This window comes from Lissotriton helveticus, chromosome 7 (genome assembly GCF_964261635.1).
Source record: "Lissotriton helveticus chromosome 7, aLisHel1.1, whole genome shotgun sequence".
NCBI lineage: Eukaryota > Metazoa > Chordata > Amphibia > Caudata > Salamandridae > Lissotriton > Lissotriton helveticus.
This window is the reverse complement of record NC_136068.1, coordinates 1,628,275,452-1,628,296,281: the sequence shown is the minus strand read 5'-3', so window position 1 is coordinate 1,628,296,281 and position 20,830 is coordinate 1,628,275,452. Positions and strand designations below refer to the sequence as shown.

The following is a 20,830-nucleotide window of genomic DNA, read 5'->3' as shown; positions in this document are numbered from 1 at the left end:
GGACCAGGTCGAAAGCCGTTTTGAGATCTATGAAGGCCATATATAAACTGCCTTTCTTGATGGTAACTGCCTTCCAATAGATAACAAAAAAGCGAAAGACCTGGTCCATCGTGCCTACCTTTCTTCTAAAACCCGCTTGTAGGTGGGAAAGAATACTGGCCTCCTCCATCCAATCTCCTACTCTTGAAATGATGACCCTGCCAACCACTTTCTGAATTATATCTATCAGACTGATAGGTCTGTAGTTCGCAGGGTCATCTCTTGCCCCCTTCTTGAACACGGTTACTACCTCTGCCCCTTTCCAAGAATCTGGCACCTGGTGACCCCTAGTAATCAAATTCATTATTGTGGCTATTAATTTGGCCCAAGCCTGTGGCTCCGTTATCAACAGGTCTCCAGGAATCCCATCCTGCCCGGCTGCTTTCTTGGGGGTGAGATGTCTGATCGCCATCACTACCTCTGTGGTCGTAAATGGAAGGTCGTCCGCCCCAGGGAAATCCCCGTCACACAAACTATCAGCCCCAGGGCTGACTGTTTCCTCAATGCCTCCATATAGGCATGAGAAATGATCAAACCATTGCTGACTAGTTATGTGTGCAGCCAATGGTTGCGATTTCCTCTGCCTAGTTCTATTGATCAAATCCCCAAAAAGGTTCGGGTTCCTACTACTCACAGCATTGGATAGGTCCTGCCAATGCTGTTCCTCCCACTCGCGTTTGGCCAGTGATAATGCTTTTAGGTAATCCTTCCTGGCCGCTCTAACCAGCAAAGGATCCCCAGAAATTAGGGCTTTTGTCAGGTTTTTTCTTTTGCCCTTACACTGATCTGTATACCAAGGTTTATTAAAAGTGGGGGGTGTAACAGTGACCCTATTGCTTTTCCCTTTCGAGGTAAAAAATTGACCAACATGATCTATTGTGGCTTTATAAACTAGGTCGAGGGAGGGGTATGGAAGCCTGCTAGTCTGGTTCTCACCGACCCAGACCTCCAACTCAGAAGACAAGCCCTCTACCAGAGATTTAATGGCCCCTAGATCATCCTCATTAAGTTTAGCCTTATCCCATTTCAGTCTGCGATTGTTGTTATATGGGATAACGTCTTTAGATGTTTTTAGGGTGACATTCACCCTCCTATCTTTAAGGGTACCCCAATTAAACTTGCAGCACAGGGGATTGTGGTCGCTATCTTGACTTGGGAGGACCTCCATGTCAATAAGGTCTGCCCAAAAACTAACATCCATTAGGATGTAGTCAATTCGGGACGGCCCAGTAAGTCTATTGAAGGTCAGTGCCCCTGCCTGATCGGATATAGTCCTGCCGTTGAGGGCTCTTAACTTGTGGTCCCTAGTCAGTGCATTGATTTGGATTGCCCTAGCTGACCATTTCCTAATGGGGGGCAGGGATAAGGTTGGGATGGACCATTTTGAATCCTCCTCTTCAATACCCAAGGGGTCATCTCCGAGGAGGGGTTCAAACGTACAGTTAAAATCACCCCCCACGATGATTTTTGCTGATGACGGGCAATTAGCTAAGGCGGAGTCCAGAGCTGTTAAAATCAAAGAGGCAGAGTCCCCAGGGGCCCCTCTAGCGTATACATTGAACAGGTCAAGCCTACTACCCCCCACCTTTCCTCTACAGGAGAGGTGGAGTATATCATTACACTCCGAGATGTGGCGTGTAACCACCCAATCCAGTTCTATTTTAATCCAGACCATGAGGCCCCCCGCTGGTCTACCCTTTCCCTTGCTTACTGCTGGCAAAAAGTGGGTGGTATACCCCGATTTGTGTAACGGTGATAGGCTCCAAGTTTCCTGAAACAGGCAAACATCAAACCTCTCAATGAACGTGTGCCACTCTGGAATTTCCAACTTCCTTTTTAACCCCGCGATGTACCAAGAAAGGAGGTTTATTACCCGCCGTCCCTTGGGCACTGTGGTGTATCCCTCCCCGTTCACACCTCATTGTCCACCATGGTCATGCAGCTCCCCCCCTCCTGTGCCAAGGGAATAGGGGTTGCAGGACAACCAACCATGCTAGTCAAAGGCCTAGCTGACATAGAAGCCTCAGTAATGTTGTTGGTAATAACAGTTTGAGCTGAAAGTGGACTAACTTCCCCCGTAGCTATACTACCACAGAGTCGTCGTGGGGCTTCCTCCCCGGGGAGTTCACTTATCTCCCCCCCGGGCACTGAACTTCAATCGCAGTCTTCCAGCCCAGAGAGCTGAGAGAACCGATTGTAAGTGTCCAGCGGGGTGAAAGGTCTCAGATGATTCATCCTGGTGTCATGGTTCATCGTATGTCTATAAGGGACCGTAGACCAGGCAAGGTGCTGGTCAGGCACCAAGGCAAAATGTTGCCCATACTGGGGATGATTGTTATTGTAGGGCAAGGTACGAGAAGGCCTATAGGATTGAAATTTATTTAGATATTTGAAAGGGGTAGCCTCTGACCTAGGATAAAAGTGTGTTAAGGCCCGAGGGACGATGCAAGTTTCCCCGTTTCCTGGTGGCCAGTTTAAAATATAATCGACAGCCCGAGGATCTTTAAAATTGACCACCACTAGATCCCCCTCTATATTTTTAGTTCTACTCCCCAGCCAATTGATCCGTCTAACATGGACTATATCCCCATCTATATTGGGCGCTATCGGCCTATACGTTCTCAACCAATGAATGATTTTATTCTTGAGGTCAACATATCCCTCCTTCTTATTTTCTGCTAACTGAGGGACCCCAGTCAAGACCACCACAAAGGGCACTGCTTCTGGGGGAATCTCCACTTGTGGGACCTTTTTATGTGGTATTCTATTATTTCTACCTTCCCCTTGGACATTCTGTTTGTTACTTGTCGGGGCCTTTAAGATTGGTTTATTTGGGGCATCACCCAATTCAATTTCTGGTGTCTTTAGTTGTTTTGAAGGCGGTGGGTTTTGAGAGGAAAGGTCAACTCTACCCTGGGACTGTAGAGTTTGCTTGGCCGGCTGAGCTGGGGCGGGGTTTTTTTTTTGAACTGAGGTAGGAGGGGGCCTTATCGAGGGTGTAAGATGCGCCACCCCGCTCCCCTGGGTTTTAGTCAGAGTGGCCATGCTAGTTATGGCGGCTTCCAATATGGTCAGTCTGATTTCCACCTTTTTAATGGACTCATTAATAGGTAAAAGGAGAGATCTCAACAGAAACTCCAAATTCCCTATCGATGTGGGGGAGGGGAAGTAACGGCTGCTGTAGCTCTAGTGTTGCTATCAGGAAACACTGCCTGTATAGCTACTTCAAGTGGACTGTGAACCAATGGTGGTACTACTGCTGGTGTAAAATCCTGTTCCACTGCTGGGGTAATCTCAGTTAAAATGGGGGTTTTTGCCCCTTTACCAAACTCAGTATGCGGGGTTTTGGCTTTACCTGGTGCCACCCTATGTTTCCTCCTTTTTTTACTAGGTGGTGGGCGGTGGATCTGGGCCGCAAGTAAAGGCTTAGGTTTCTGTTTCCTGGATTTAGATGTGACAATGACGCGACTTGGACTAGGGGTAGGAGAAACAATTATAATGTTATCCAAAGGAAAACAGGGAGTGGATACAAAATCACGGAACAATAGGGGAACGCCTTCTTGACTAGCGTTATCCTCACTCAAGTCTACAGATCCTCCCTCCCGGGTCAATTCAAGCAGGGAACTATCAGTGAGGGGTCTATGTTTCATGCTCTCAACTGAGCGACGCCGCTCTGCCCTACGCTCTGCTAGGATAGAATCCTTTTCTCCCTCACTCTTCTTGGGAAAATAATTCTCCAGTAACCCATTGCGTAATCTACCTTTTTTCCCCGGGGTTTCCTCTTCTGTCGCCATATCCAACGTGTGGCAAGACACGGGCCACTGAACTACAGGTGTTAAGGGGCTGGCCCAGCCCGGCCTCCTTCGGCCCCGGACGGCCACAGACGGTCCTGCCCTTGTCCCGGGCTTCTCCCGGGACGCTCCCGCGCAGCGGGGATCAATTAATCCTAATAAGGGGATGAGGTGGTTGGGGGCGGGGCAACCAGGGAGAGCGTCCAGGTGCACAACACAGGGACTCCTGGGAAATGGAGTCCCTGTCCCTCCCCTGGCACTCGCAGCCCTGCTGAAATGTTCTCCTCCCGCCCGACGGTGTGGCCAAGGTCCCAGGCAAAGCTCCTCTTCCTCAACACAGCGCCCAGCAAGACGGGCGATGCGGGACCTGCGCAGCGGGTACCGCGAGGTTCAGAGGCGGCGAGGGTGATAGCAGCAGAAGGTACGTTGCAGGGATTGTGCAGCAAGACTCCCTGATCAGCAAGAAGGGCGGTGTAGGCGTCTCCAAATCAAGATAGTGTGGCTTCGTTCAATCATGTTTTCACTGAATTGAATGTACACAAAGGTATACTTAGGAGAGTTGATTTGTTGGTTGTGCCAGTGACTCTTCAAAGAAAATGTTTTATTTTGGCACATGAAGGTCATATTGGCATGAGGGCCATGAAGAGAAAACTTAGAGAAGTATTTTGGTGGCCTGGCATGGATCGTTCTGTTGAACATTTTGTAAGGGACTGTATTTCATGTGCTACGAGTGACAACTCTGTAAAGTCGGCAACTACAGATTAGATTGTCAAATTTCTTTTTAATTTGTTTTTAAGAAGGTTCTCCATCTGAATTAGTTACTGATAATGGAGTACAATTTCTGTCTAAAGAATTTCAGGAATTCTTATCACATTGGGGAGTTAAACACATCACCACTTCTTTATATCATCCCCGTAGCAATGACCTAGTGGAACACTGTAATAGAGTGATAAAGGAGAACATTCAGTTGTATGTGGTTAATATATTAGATTGGAGAAAATAATTGTCCAATTTATTATGGGCTTTGAGAACCACTCCTAATGCGGTTACCAAAGTTTCTCCTTTTACCCTATTAAAAGGTAGAATTGCATCTTCTAAGTTGGTTAGACATTGGATGTGTGATCTTAATACTCCTAAGGTGGATTTTGATCAAATAAAAGCTGAATGAATTAAGGCCCAAGATAAATGCGTCACGAATGAACCAATTAAAGGAAGGAAACAGTTTCCTTTTAAAATGGGTGATTGGGTCAGGGTGAAACTTCCTGGTTTTACACCTAAGGGACATTCTAAATTTTCAAATGCTTTGCAAATCACATGCATTAGAAATAGATCAGTAAGACTGAGCAATGGGAAATGGTGGAACATGGAAAAATTGTCCAAACAAACCTTATCAGGTAAACTTAATGTTGAATCTGCTTGCAAAAATGCTTCTGCAAATATGCATGGAGAATCTGGTTTCAGAAGTTCTGTAAGAGAAAGAAAATCTCCCATTTGGTTGAAAGATTATGTGCAATCGTGATTTGTATTGGTTATTTTATTTGCATTGTTATTTCTTTTGTTTTTTGTTTTGTTTAAGGGGAAGGATGTGTTGGGTTTTAAATACTAAATTGTGTAATGTGTCTTTAATGATGAAAGTTTACTTTTAAATGTGGGCGCATGCCAGCTTAAGTGAGGTTCTATTGAGAATGTAGATTGTAGAGCTTAGAGCGTCAGTTGCATTTCGCTCATGCTCTAGCCGGTCGCTTATACTTATACTTCTTCTACTTAAAATAAAGAAGTTGAACTTATCTTCATGGAAGCCTCATCTTTTTACATAGCCTAAAAGATTAACATAAATTCTATTACAATAATTGCGTTTGAACATCACACAAGCTGTAACTACCGAGAAGCGCAGCTCAGTGGAGAGAAAGGACAGTGCCTGCCTGAGAAGACAGAAGAGCATGCCCCGGATACTGCAATTACTTGGTCATTTATTGAGTAGTCCTCAACAAAGAGATCTCCCTGAAACTTTAACTCAGAAAGTGGCTGAGGAACTTCAACCATCACAGTATACAGCAATTACTTGGTCATTCAGTGAGTGGTCCTCAAGAAAGAGATCTACCTGAAACTCCAACTTTGGAAGTAGCTGAGGAGCTTCAACCACATAAATTGAACAGAGGGAGTTACCCCATTGCTTAAAATATTGTTTAAGTATAAGAATGACTGATTTCCTGAAGTTCAGCTGCAAAAACCTGTGTCCCACGCACTGCTGCATCGCAACAAGGCATTAGAAATGTTCATTAGAATCTGGTACTTGATTGCTAGGCCAATGATAGTCTGAGTACTGTCCAAATAGACAGTGCACAACAAAGGAAAACCTCAAAATACAGGTCAGAAAATTAGCCTAGATATTGAAAAGCAAGGAATCCCCATAGAGAATGAAACATTCCACGATTGACAGGTGAATACCGAGTGGATATGTCAGTGCCTGGCACTGGCAATGACTCGATGTTTCACAATTTATTCAATAAACGCACTGTAGTATGTATCTTAAAGAGGCACTTCTGAGGGCCAGATGTACTACTGGCTGTTATCTTGATAATGCATTGCAGGGGGAGATGTTGTCAGGGAGTCCTTTACTATGACCTTTCACCTGGACACCCAGGATTACCTTTCCATTGGCGTATGTTGCATTATTGGGTCAAAGTGCGCCCCAATTACACACGTTCATGAGAGCCTATTTTGTGCCCTATTATGTCTCTTGGCTTTTCACCAAATTGTCTCCTTACAGAAGCTGCACCAATCCAAGTTGTGGAATAGGACACAACTACGCATTATACCTATAGCGTGGGATTACACATAGGAACTGCTGCCTGTCCCTGATGCATTTCATATTGAAGTTGCATAGATTCACCATTTGAGACATATTTATTCGGTACAAATCTGGATTCGTCCTGGTTACAGAACACAAAATAACAACTCCCTGTTGGCTCAATCACATCTTCTGTTGTCTGGATGTTGTATTGGGGTGATTTCTCTGCACAATTTAACAGAATTCACTATGGCATTCCTGAGATCTTATACTGACATTTGAGGTAGGGCAGGCAGAGTACCAGACTTCATTCATCTTCAATGCTATGTTGTCAAGATAACGTTTATTGTGGAGTTCCCCAAGAGTCGATTGCGTGATAACGCATTGTTGTTTGCCATATTCTTTATAGTGGTTGAGTTACTAGTGACAGGAAATATGTCCGATCATACCCTTCATGTCTTAGACACTTGTTTACTGGCCTCCTACACATCTCAAAATAAGGCTTAAGATTCCAAGTCTTTCATAGAAAGCTCAAAATATTTGTATGAATGGTTTTGAATCTTTGAAGAAAAGTGCCGGAAGAGAAGCCATGGCATTTTGTAGCCGTAACTATCTAGTCTCACAATTATTTGCGGGATCAGTAGCATCCATCTGGGATTGAGTGCTTCTGGATCTTCAAATACCTAGTTGTTGTCTTTTAGGAATAAACTAAAAAATCCCTTTTGATCAGAAATTGCAGATGAAATTATGTTTTTCAATTTTTCGTATTATAACCTGTAATGATATGGACCTGTGCGGGTTGTACTTTTTCTGGTTTTTGTTGTTGTTTTTACACTGCTTCAATGTCAAGCACTCAGGCACCCCCTGGACGCAAAGAAACAAATAAGGCAATGTCTGGGTCTGATCTTTGTGTGGTTAATATATCAAGAGCAGAAATATAGCAGTGCCAGGAAAATCCTGAGATGTCCCTTTCCCATCCTCAGGTTGCAGGAGTGGGCTCTGTTGGAAGAGCTGTGTTGTCCATCGGTCTCTCCGTTTCTGAAGGTTTGTTTTGTAGCTCCCTTTCTCATTAATAATGATGAAGGATGGGCATTTACAAAGTCGAGATACAGAATATTGATTGGGTGTTGAAAACAGAGGCATAAGCATTAAATGTCACCTTTTATCCAAAATGGCATAAGAACCTGGATTCCTGATGTTTTGATAGTAGAGATGATGAGAAAGTAGATGCTATCCTTTGCATGAGTTGTTTATACATATTTAAATAACATTATTTTATTGTTTATGGGTGTATTATTTAAAAAGGTAAAAGTGCAAGTACATGTAAAGGGAGGCTATGGCTATTTTAGGGATAGGATTGGTGGACGTAAAGGAAAAGGTTGGACTTGGCCATTTCTGCAGGGTCATCCTCAAACATTTTGCCTTCATCCTCCTGTTTTCCAAACCCAATTTGTGTTGGCTTTTGGGACTTTGCACACTTTACCACTGCTAACCAGCGCTAACAGTCTTGTGATCTCCCTTTTAAACATGGTAGAAGTGGCTTACACAGAATTGGCATATTTAATTTACTTGTAAGTCCCTAGTAAAGTTGTTCTACATGTACCCAGGGCCTGTAAATTAAATGCTACTAGTGGGCCTGCAGCACTCATTGTGCCACCCACTTAACCCCTTCCACGCTCATGACGAGCTGGGATCGTCATGAGGTAGCCTCCTCGCACGCTCATGACGAGCCCAGCTCGTCATGAAACATGGGAATGATCAAATCCCAGCACAGGAGGGGAAAATGCATAGCATCGATCTGGTTAAGTAGCCATTTGAAAATCTCTCAAACATGCCAATGAAGCCTGTGGGTGCAGTTTTGAACTGCCATTTCAACCTGGAAAAATAAACCTTTTGACAAGCCTAAACCTTCCTTCCTAATACATATAAGTCAATCCTAGAATAGGCCCTATACAGCCCATAGGCCATGGTTCAGTGTATTTAAAAAGTTGGACATGTACTTTCAACTTTTACATGTCTTGGTCGTGAAAAACTCTTCAACATGTTTTTCACTACTGCAAGGTCTACCTCTCCCAAAGGATAATATTGGGTTACATTAATACATTTAATAATTACTAACTTTCAATTTGGAGCAGGTAGGAATATTGAGTTTGGTGTCTAAAGAATTGTAACTTGAAACCCTCTTTAATGGTAAAATCGGATTTTAAGTCACAATACTGAAAATGCCACTTTTAGAAAATTAGCATTTTCTTCTCCCAACCACTTAGTGCCTGTATCCTGGGTCAAGTGACCAGATTTAGCTGGCACTTGGTCTTTGAGTATTGCTCCCAGACAGTGAGTCAAAGATGAGATATGTGTTAGCAGGATGGACCATCTCTGACCTAATAGGGGTGTGGAGCTGTCACCTACCACACATCTACATCACAAAGCCTTTGCATGAGCACACTCACAAAGGGTTTGTCACTGGTCTTTGGTGTCTTAGACAACCTGGGGACAGGACAGGGAAGCAGGTGATTCCAAATATCTCTTGGGGCAGAGAGTTCCAGAACCATCTCTATTGCAAAGCTGGCAGCCTTCAACACAGTATTCCACGACACACTGATGATCAAAAGACTCCACCACCTCGGCATCCAAAAGGACGTGCTCTGATGGATCATCTCCTTCCTAACCGGAAGAACACAGAGGATCCACCTTTCTCCTCCAAACCCATGGAGATCACCTGTGGTGTCCCCAGGGCTCATCCCTCAGCCACACGCTCTTCAATTATTATATGACCCCGCTGGCCAACATCATCAGATCCACAATCTCAACATAATTTCCTATGCAGACGAAACCCAATTCATCCTCTCACTCACCGCTGACCCCACCACCACCAGAACCAACTTCTACAGATGCATGACAAGCGACGCTAACTGGGTGAAGAACAACTGCCTGCAGCTGAACACAGACAAGATGAAAGTACTGATCTTTAGCAAAAGCAGCAACACATAGAATGACTCCTTGTGGCCTAGCACCCACACCCACTCCCTCCAACCATGCCAGAAACCTTGGAATCATCATTGACAACAAGCTCACCATCAAATCACTGATCAACGCTATTTCATCCACCTGTTTCCTCACTCTGAGCTTTCTAAGTAAGATCTCCAAGTGGCTACCCCTACACATGAGGAGCACCATGACACAGGCCCTCATCAACAGCCAACTTGACTATGGTAACACCCTCTACATAGAAATTACTGCACACCTTCTACAGAGACTTCAGAACATACAGAATGCATCAGCCAGACTTATCCTCAGCCTAAACCGACATATCCACATCACAACCACCTCAGGCAACTCCACTGGTGCCCCTAACTGAAGCGATACCAATTTAAGCTGCTGACCGACACACACAAGGCTCTACACAACCAAGAACCCACCCACATTAACCACTGCCTGAAATTCCACCAACTGTCGAGAAGACTACACTCTGCCTCCCTCTCACTTGCCCATACTTTACGCATTTACCAACGCAGAAGTTGGAGACGCTCCTTCTCCCACATTTCAGCAAAGACCTGGAACAGCCTCCCTATGCAACTCAGCACCATCACCTCACTTCCGGAATTCTGAATGGTCTTCAAGACCTGGCTGTTTGAATAAGCCTCCAGGACCTGGAAGCACCTGAATACCCTATTGGGTGATTAGCCGTGCTTTATAAATCCTGATTGATTGATTGAATATAAATATTGGGTCCTTAGAGCCAACTCTTCAGTACACCTCTGGACCGGTGGATACCACAGAGGACTGCTGCTCTGCTGCCCTGCTGCAATGCTACCTGCTGCCCTGCTTGAGGAAAAGGAAGACTGGACCTGCACCTTTCATCCCAGGCTGAATTGACTTCAAGGGTCAGCTGACTGACCTTCTGCTCTGATCTACAGTGACATAGCAAGCTCCAGAGGCTCCCTGTATCTTCCTAGCTGATTTGCTGCCTGGACCTGAAAATGGACATTCCTGCGCTCTTTTGGCCTCTGCTGGAGTGAGTTCCTAATCCCCAAGAGGTGCCTCTCAGATCCAGGACCCTTGGTGAGGCATCAGTAGAGCTCTTCTCTAAAGAAAAGGAGAAATCTGGAAGTTTTAGGCCTTTCACAACTATTCACGGGCATGTTCATGCCAAGATTTACCTGCCAGCGCTGCCCGCCAACGCGAAGCTCAGGTGAACCTGATGCTTCATGTCACAGCGACCACCTGCGATGACCAGAAACGCGAATTATGTACTTTGAGTTACAGCATCTACAGCCTGCAGTGACTGCCAACACAAATCTCCAGCAACAACTGTTTGCGATGCTCAACAGGATCTTTGCTCTACAGTGACAACTGCCAACAACACCCAGTCTGCCCTTCGCTCTTCATCAACATCCATCTGCGACACTCTCTCTACTCCTCGCTGCCACCTCAAACATGAATAGAAGTCTTTGTGCTGGACTTTAGAAGGCAACTCTTTCAATGGGACTAACCTGGTCCCTGTATCTGGCCAGCACTCCATCACGGTTGACCTGAACTTGAGACTTTCACCAAGTCTCGAAGGCCCACATAACCGGAAGTGGCATTTTGTGCTTTCAGGCTTTATGCTTTCCTTAGTACTTACCTTAACTTTTGAAAACTGCACATCCTCGTTCAACTAATTGGTTTTTTGTCATTTTGGTCTCCAATAATTATTTTATTTTTTTCTCTATTTTCCCAAACTGGTGTGGGAATTTTCTTGTGCTGTTCACTTTATTACTGTTTGAAGTGCAGCATAAATACTTTACATATTGCGCCTAAGTTAAGCCTGACTGCTTTTGTGCCACATTACCAGAGGGTTAAACAAAGGTTAATTTGGGGTTGGTTTGTGACTAAACCCTGACATGTATTGTAGTTCCTACTTGAGTAGGGTTTAACCCCCCTTCAACTAGTAACCCAAATTCTAACAGGTAGTAAAGATTATTTTAGGGTTTTGAGGCAGGTGCTGTCAGGTAAGGGTGCTTTTTGGGTTTCAGGGTGGGTAGAAGTAAAGGGAGTTAAAGATAAAATTATGGTTGAGGGGTGTGTAGAGGTAAAGGAAAGTACGGACGGATTTAGGGTTTAGGGATGGGTCGTCATAAAGGGAGGTAAGGGTAATTTTAGGGTTTAAGGGTGGGTAGAAGTAAAGAGGGGCAAGGAGAGATTAAATTGAAAATAAAATGGAGGTTTGAAAGATGGTACACCCCCAAGAAAAGAGAAAAAGGGGTCCGGAATGAGGCCCTCCCAAAGTAATAATAATATATACATATTTACAAAAATATATGTGTGTGTGTTTCTGTGTGTGTGTATATATATATCTATATATATACATATATAGATATATATATATCTATATATATATATCTATATATATATATATCTATATATATATATATATATAGATAGATATATATATATATATGTTCATCTCAGCTCAGGGCATTTGAGATGAACATATATATATATATATATATATATACATCGAGCTCAAATTCTTCAAAAGAAGACACAGCACTGTCAAGGGAGTAAAGTAACCCGGTTTAATCAGACGAGTTACCGATACAACTAACGCGTTTCAGCTAGCGCCTTCCTCAACATGTTGATGAAAGCGCTAGCCGAAACACGTCCATTGTTCAATTCGGGGTAAGGGCATGCATTGTAAAGCTATGTGTGGTATTGCAACACTTTGTAAAGGTCAACGCGTTGTAATGCCTGCCGAGTAAAGACATGCAGAGCAAAGACTCATGTTGTAACTTCTGATATTCACCCTCCATGTGATTTTGCTAATAAAGAGACCAGGATTTGAACACGAAATATGGCTGAACTTCTCACTGCATTACTGGTAACAAATATAGAGAGACTGGGATTTGAATAGATATGATGGCTTGAGAGCTTGAGAGACCAGGTTTGGGCATGGTGGCTGAACATGTCACTGCTCCACAGATGATGTTACCTATGAAGAGAGCAGGTATTGAGTAGCTATATCAACTGAACTCCTCACTCCCCTACAGGTTATATCCCTATAGAGACCATGATTTAAATGGGTATGGGTCTGACCTCCTCACTCCTTGCAGGTGATGATGCCTCTAGAGAGTTCAGGGATTGAATAGGAAGGATGGTTGAACTTCTCACTGCCCTATAAGTGAGTGCCTATAGAAAGACTAGGTTTGGGCATGGTGGATGAACCCCCCTCTCTCACCTAAAGGTGACATCTCCAGAGAAACCAGTATGGACTTGGAAGTGGAAACCTTTACTTCCCTACAGGGGATGATGCTTCTATAAATTTGAATGGGCAATGTGGCTGTACTTCTCACTCCACTAAAGGTGACATCTCTAGAGGGAGTAGGATTTGAATGGGCATTATGGATGGCCTCCTTACTGCTCTGCAGGTGACGGCGTCTCTAGGGAGACCAGGGACTAAATGCACATGGTAGCTGATGTCTCACTTCCCTACAGCTGATATTGCTTCTAGAGAGCCCAAGTATTGAATGGGCATGGTGGCGGAACTCCTCATAGAATGCACCTAGAAAGACGCCAAATTCTTCGTTCCGTTACATTTAATTCATCCATTCCATTCATTTCATGAGAGGACAGAGCTGAATGGACATGAATGATGAGCTTATCACTCCTCAACTGCATATGATCAATCTATAGAGATAAGGAAGTGAATGGACCTTAAGGCTGACTTCCCTTCTCATACTCCAGAGGTGATGTCTAAAGATACAAGGAGGACCTCTGCACATGGATTGAGGGCTCTACTCTTGTCACAGAGATGATACTCCACGCGGCAAGAGACATACAATTAGGCATGGTGGCTGGACTCCTGGAAACACAGAGAAGATGTCTGCAGAGAGGCCTAGGATTGAATGGGCATCGAAGCTTAGATTCTCTCATCCGGAGGCGAGATCTGCAAAGAGGTGTTCCGATGTATGGGGTGGTGGGCCCCTTCCCAACTTCAGAGATGTTACCTTAGAAAGAGAGAGGCCTACAGACTGAATGGACATAGCAACCATGTCATCACAGAGCAGGTGCCCACAAAGAGAGATCAAACAGAGGCTGAGCTGCCCCTTATCCTGAGATGATATTCTAGAGGGATCCAGTGAATGAACAGGCGTCGTCATCCCAGAGGTGATGCCTGCAGAGTGAAGCCTAAGCCCTTGCAGGCACGGAGGCTGAACTCTGCGTCATCTTCTTAGGATGTGGAAGACAATGACTGGATATGAACCCTGGTCGCCTCCTTCATGAAGTTGACCATTAATACAGCGTGGTAGTGAAAGCAAATAAAATGCCTTAAACAGTGCAAAAGCTCATAAACTTTAGAATCCCGGTGGTGATGTTCTGAGTCAACATTGCTGTCTGAAAAAAAGTTACTTCAGAGTGAGTTCCTAGAGCGAGTGCCTTCTCTTAAATAATGAGGGTGTCATGATGGAATAGTGTTGGGGGATCTGACCGTGTAGCTCCATTTTTTTTACATTTGCATATACCGAAAGGGTGTGTTTTTTGTGTTCATTATTCAAATTCTCCGTAATTTGCAGTGTAACTACAGACAGAGCGGTGCCATTTTTTCAGTATGCTTTTGATTTGAATGACGTACCCATGTGGTGCGGCTCTGTGGACTGATTCGTCTAAAAGTGCTTCCGGTTAGGAAGGAAGGGTATTTAGAGGACCTGTAAATGGCTGCTTTAAAGATCTGATGTCACAAAAGATACGTACATTTCTGTTGAACGTACAGCTGCTGTTCTCCTGGGTCCCAAGGCGTCTTGCCCTGCTACGACACGAGAGAACACACTTCCTCAGACACGTGACGCATCAAACCCCATGCGCCTTAATCTCCAGTATATATTTCATATGTAGAGGGCGTGAACAGCTCCTTCACCTGGTACACTTGCATGTAATACAACACATCATCATTTAGATATTTTTATTCATTTTTTTCTTGGACTGTGGCAATGCTGTGACATGACCTTTGTAGGCTGCAGCGTCTAATGAACAGCACCCAGCTTCATGAAACTTTTCCCATCCCACCCTAAAAAAAAAAAATCAAATAAGTTCATACCCGGTTCCGCTTGAGTCACACCATACATTTCCAGCATATAAATCCACAGAAAAATACTCCTCACACTATTAAGATTACAGGTGGTTGTTTTTTTCCTGGAGGGAACAAAAGTCCTACCTTAAATTCTCACAATTTCCCCCAAGCTCTCATCCTCAAAAAATAATTTCTACAACTCCCCCTTTTTTGCTGTTTTTTCATTATGCGTCAGATTTGTGTGCAAAGTTCAGAACGATGTTGGCACGTTTGAAATCGGCTATGGCACAGGTTTTTTCTTATAACAAAGGTCCTTCATCAGGGCTCAAAACACCATTTTTGTGGCTTTTTTTATTTTTTAAAAAAGAACGAAACTCCAAAGAGACCCCAAAATGATGAGGACCACAGACTGAACGAGGCCCGGAAGGGGATCTGCTTTTCCCTAAAACTTCAGTCCCTCCGACCCTACCAACCCAAGCCCAGCGGTCCCCATTATTACAAATTAAAAAATATTCCCTCTTCTCAGATCGTAGATGGGTGATGTCTCATCACTACTTCTTTTTCACACAGGATTGAGGACTGAAATAACCCAACAGCCATTCAATAGTAATACTATTAATAAAAAAATGCAATTTCTCGCCTCAGTAATTCCTTGATTGATTCTCCCTTAGTTTCACATGTTCCATAACACCTTTCCTTGATGAAAATAGATCTCAAATAGAATTTACGAATAAAGAGCTGTACCACAAAATAAGCTTTTTTTTCTTTCATTTTCTTTCGTGACATATTTTTTCTTTTTTTTAGTAATACTTCAGGTAGTTGGATTGTGAAACATCCCATTGAAATATCAAAATATCTTCCATTCGTGTCTGTGTTTTCACAGTCTTTTTTTGGACTTTGATACTGCAAACAAATGTTTTTGAATAAAAGGCTAAACCAGAGGCACACTGCTGCTGATGTATGTGTGTTCTCCGCATGGGCAACTAAGACGCTTTCGTTGCTGCTGTGTTCCATGATTTGTGTTATCTCACTCCCCCCAACTCCACCTGGTATGCACTGCAGACCTAAATTTGTGTCTCCTGCACATTTTCTTTTGAGCTGCTCTTGAACAGCAGAGGTTCATGGATGGAGTTGAGAATGGGGTTTTTGGCACAGTTCAGAGTGCCTGTGTTGTTGTTATAATGAGCTTTGTAGGCCGTGTAGTGGTTAAGGTGGTCATGCTCGATTGCTGGCAGAGACATATGGTTATCACCAGGGTTGGTAGTTGGCATTTCGTCCTCGACGTTGATGATCTCAATGGTCCTGGTCGGGCCATGATGTTTGTGCAGCTGGTGCTGTTTCCGGAGCTTGTAGAAGACGATGAGCATGACGGCCGCCATGAAAGTTATGGCCACAAAACAGCCGATAATAATCTTTGTGGTCTTCATCACGTCGTCCAAGTCCTTCATGGTATCACCAGTGACATCGGTGATGGGAATGGTGTAGGGTTTTTCAGTAGATCCAGTGCTGCGTGGAGTCAGAGATGTTGTTGTCCTGTCCCAGCCGCCAGAAGGTGTAGGTCCAAGCACTTTGTCTGTTGGTTTTGGCTCCTCTTGAGTGGTCTCCATAGTCTCCACCGTGACCGTGGTGAAGTAGGAATATGGGGTGGTTGTGGTAGGGTCAGCAGCAGAGACATTGAGCGTGGCAGAAGCTGTGGTGTTCCCTGCTGAATTGGTGACCATACACGTGTACTGACCAGTGTCCTGGACAGTAACATTGGTAAAGTTAAGCGTTCCATCGTGAAGCACTGAGATACGCACTCTGTAAGAACCATGAGTCATCAAAGTCCCATTCGGAGTCAGCCAGTTCACCGATGTCATGGATGTGCCCGTCCGGCACTTCAGCTCAGCTGCCATTCCCTCGGTGACATTCAGGTCTGTAGGCGGTTCTACAATTACAGGAGCATAACAAGTGAAATGGCTCTGGTCCAGCTCCCCAATGTATCTAGCCTTTAGGTTTGGTGGTGAATGGCAGCGGGCACAGCAGGTGGTATTACTTGGCACCGTCTCTTTCAACCACCAGCTCAACCACAGCACATCGCAGTTACAGTGCCAAGGGTTGTGGTTGAGGTGCACCCGCTCCAGACGATGAAGAGGTGTAAACAGGTCATGGGGGAGCGACATGAGGTTATTGTGAGAGAGGTTAAGTTCCTCCAGTGATTTCAGGTCATCAAAAGCATTGCGCTCAATTATTTTTATCTGGGCATGCATTAACCATAATTTCCGCAAGCTGACGAGCCCCTGGAAAGAGCCCGGACGGATCATTTCCAGCCGATTGCCTGAAAGCTCTAGCTCCTCCAGTCTCACCAGGGCAGTTAGGTTAGGGATATCCTTCAAGTTACACATCCCCAGGTTGAGATACCTCAGGTTGACTAGACCTTCAAAGGCTGCTTCTGAGATAAACTCCAACTTCTTCAGCTCACCCAAGTCCAGTCGCCGCAGAGAGGGCACTCTATTAAAAGCATAGGAGGGTATACTCCCTATGGGGTTATTCCTCAACCACAGTTCCCTCAGTTTAGAGAGGTACTCAAAGGCTTGTGTGGGAACAGTAGTCAAGCGGTTATCAAATAGCTCCAGGGTGTTGAGATTAGGGAGGCCATTGAAAGCACCCACCTCAATCTTGCCAATCAAGTTCTTGCTGAGCTGCAGGATCTCTAGATGCCGCAGGTGCTTGAAAGTGTCTTGTTTAATAACCTGGATGATATTCTCCTGAAGGTTAAGGTACCTGGTGTTGATTGAGATGCTCTCTGGTACCTCCACCAATTCCCTGCGGGTACAGACCACTCGGCTGGCCTGGTTGCTGCAAGAACAAGTTGCTGGGCAAGAGGTAGGTGAAGTCCCAGCAAGAGCCAGCGTTGACACCCACACGATTAACAAGACCTGCTTCCAAACCATCCTAATGAACTTCAGCACTGGTATCCTGCGGGTAAAGCGGTGGGCGGCCATAGTCATCATTCATGCTTTAGCGATGGTCACTGCAGGAAGGGCTCTCCGGTGCACGTGTCTGAAATAGAAGAGAAAGACAACGTTATAAAGTGGAAAGGAAATTGTGTATCACAGATAAATGAACAACAACAGGTAATGATTGGCAATCGATCTAGTACTATCCAGTTGCCTCAAAAACTGGCATTTTCACAGACACTACATTGACTACAGCTTCAAGTTGGCATCTCTACCTCTGTCCCTGTAGTGCATTTGTTTATTATACCCTATAGCTCCACCATATGCCATGAAGGCTACCCAGAGAAGTATTTTAGGTTTATACCTCTTTCCTAGACAGACTTGAAACGTATCCCACACCTTTGCAAAGAGGTTTGTTTCATGCATCAAATACCTTCACTGAGAGTCTTGTGTGTGCATCAGCTACCTTCCAGGACAGCCTGCTTCACACCCCCATCTCCTTTTCCAGCATACGCCACCTTCCCAGATAGCACATACTGGGGAGCCATTACTCTAGAGAGGGGGTTTGGGTGTGAACTCCCCCCCCCCAAACTGCGTTCTTGGTTTGGTTGTTGCACCTGGGGACCTTGATCGGGTTTGCCATGGCTGTGTGGCTTTTTCCTGTTAATCCTGATTTCATTAAGAGGTTTTTACTTAAATAAATATAGTGGTAGGTTTACCAAAAAAGTAATACATCTGTATCCATATGAGTACCACTTGAACGGATGTAAATTTACAACTTCTTGGAAACCACAAACATTGGCAGTAGTAGCCTTGAAAAGCTGGACTAGTCTCAGGTTTACAGGCACACTACTGGCAATCAAACACCCATAAGGTAATGAGACGAATGCTTTTAAATAGTCTAATCACTGGCAATCATGCGGGTAGCATTCCGACCCATCATTTTCACCCAAAGGATCTGATTTAGGGTTAGGTGGGTGGAGGAAAGGCAAACAGGGTGGCGGAAGACATTGTATCAGGCACCCCGCATTTACTCCAAACCTACACATTTAGAGATGTCCACTAGCCCGCAAACATATTTTACATGAGCAGGAACCACAGTCTTGGCACTTCATGTCAATGTAGAAAACGTTTGACATACAGCTCCATCAAACATGATGGCTGTCCGTCAAACTTTCCCAGTTTTTTTTTTCAAAAAGAAACTCCTAGAGTGCAAGTGTGTTTTTTAAAAGAAAAAAAAAACTGAATAAGCCTCACACCATGGGGGTCATTTTACTTTTTCTTTTACTATCCCTTACTGTCAGGACATACCTGCTCTATTTAGAGGGGCATCCCACCATCCACTCTAAATAGGGCAGACAGTCAGATGGCTTACCTCCAACAACCCGACTCTGGGCCATTGGAGAAAGTCTTACGCCTACTGAGTAAATTGTATATTTTTGTGTAAAGATTGCAGTTCACATGACTCAAAATCAGTTGGTTGGGCCTCTAGTTTGGTGGACAGGGTACTACGCTTCAACTGCACTGGAGTATCCTGTTCGACAATCCAGTCCCAGAGGCCCACTTATCGCAACTCAATACTGTCCTTGCTCGTCAAGGGAACCATCCATACCAAACCTTGGTCATCTCATCTATTCACCCTGCGTCCCACTGCTTTTCTAGTTGGGAAATTTGAGATCCCCCCCGAGTCTTACTGTCTAAGCTTTGCCCCATCTGTTCCATGTACACATTCTCTCACTAAACACTCTGCTCTACGCAACCACCACCTTCCGAAGCAGGCTGATTAACATAAGAATCGCCTGTGTAGTAAGGCTGTCTTTTGCCTCCACCACCATCAAGGAGCAATTGCTCCATTCAAGCTAAAAGAGGCTGCTCCATGCTACCCAAAGAAGACTCTTCTTACATGCAGCGCTGTTATAGAGAGGCGGTTGTATGCATCCACCATCTCAGCAGAGGGAATGCCTCATGCATCCACAACCATCAAAGAGAGGCTACTCCAGTCAAAAGATATTTCTTGCATACACCAACTACCTGGACAGACTGCACCCCTGCATCTTTCCTCTAACTAAAGATGATGCTATGCCTATACACCTAATGTACAGAAAGCTGATTTCGGCATCAAACACTCCCCTAAAAACGCGACTTCACCTATGCACCATCTCTGCACAAAGACTTCTACCTGCATCAAGCATCTCCCAAAAGAAGGTGCTTCTTGTATCCACCACCTCTGCAGGGCATCAAACACCTCCTTAAAGAAACTACTTCATATATGTACCTCCTCCTCAGAAAGGCTGTTCCTGGCATCAAACACCGCCCTAAAGTAACTGCTTCATACATGTACCACCTCTGCAAAAAGGCTGTTCATGGCATCAACCACCTACCTAAAAATGCTGTTTCTGGTACATACCACCTCTACAGAGAGGCTGCTCCTGACATCAAACACCTCCCTAAAGAAGCTGCTTCATGTTCGTATCACCTCAGCAGAAAAGCTGCTAGACATCAAACATTGCTCTAAAGTAGCTCATTCACGTCTGCACCACCTCTGCAGAAAGGCTGCTTTGGGCATCAAACATTGCTCTAAAGTAGCTCATTCACGTCTGCACCACCTCTGCAGAAAGGCTGTTCCCGGTATCAAACACCTCCCTATAAATGCTGCTTCATTTATGCACCACCTCTGCAGAAAGGCTGCTCCCAGAATCAAATATAACCCTAAAGAAGCTGCTTCACTATGCCACACCTCTGCAGAAGTCTACTCCTGGTATCAAACACCTCCCTGAAAATGCTGCTTTATGTATTTACTTCCTCCGCAGAAAGGTTCCTCCAGGCATCAGACGCCTCCCTAAAGAAGCTGCTTCACATATGCACCATCTCTGAAGAAAGGACGCTCCTATCATCAAACACCTCCCCAAAGAAGCTGCTTCACCTACGCACCATCTCTGAAGAAAGGACGCTCCAATCATCAAACACCTCCCTAAAGAAGCTGCTTCACATCTGCATCACCTCTGCAGAAAGAATGCTTGTGGTATCAAACACCGCTCTAAAGATGCTGCTTCAGGTACACACCACCTCCACAGAAAGGCTGGCATTAAACACCTCTCTAAAGAAGCTAAGAAAAAGCTTCACGTCTCCACCACATCCTAAGGCAATTACAAACAATGGGGGGACCCAAATTTAACCCGGAGGACCTGGGTAGGATACCTTATAGAAAAGCAGTGGTCCAATC

At 44.7% G+C, this 20,830-nt stretch overlaps 1 protein-coding gene across 1 annotated transcript in view; it reads right to left on the bottom strand.

The window, feature by feature from the left end:
* Positions 1–14,628: 14,628 nt before the first annotated feature.
* The window catches only part of LRRC4B (leucine rich repeat containing 4B), a 263,866-nt gene continuing 257,664 nt past the window's right edge, over positions 14,629–20,830 (bottom strand). Inside the window, exon 2 of the mRNA XM_078650994.1 lies at positions 14,629–17,710. Within this exon, the coding sequence (XP_078507120.1) occupies positions 15,733–17,661 (1,929 nt within the window). The 5' untranslated portion in view covers positions 17,662–17,710 and the 3' untranslated portion in view covers positions 14,629–15,732. The remainder of the gene's footprint in view (positions 17,711–20,830) is intronic.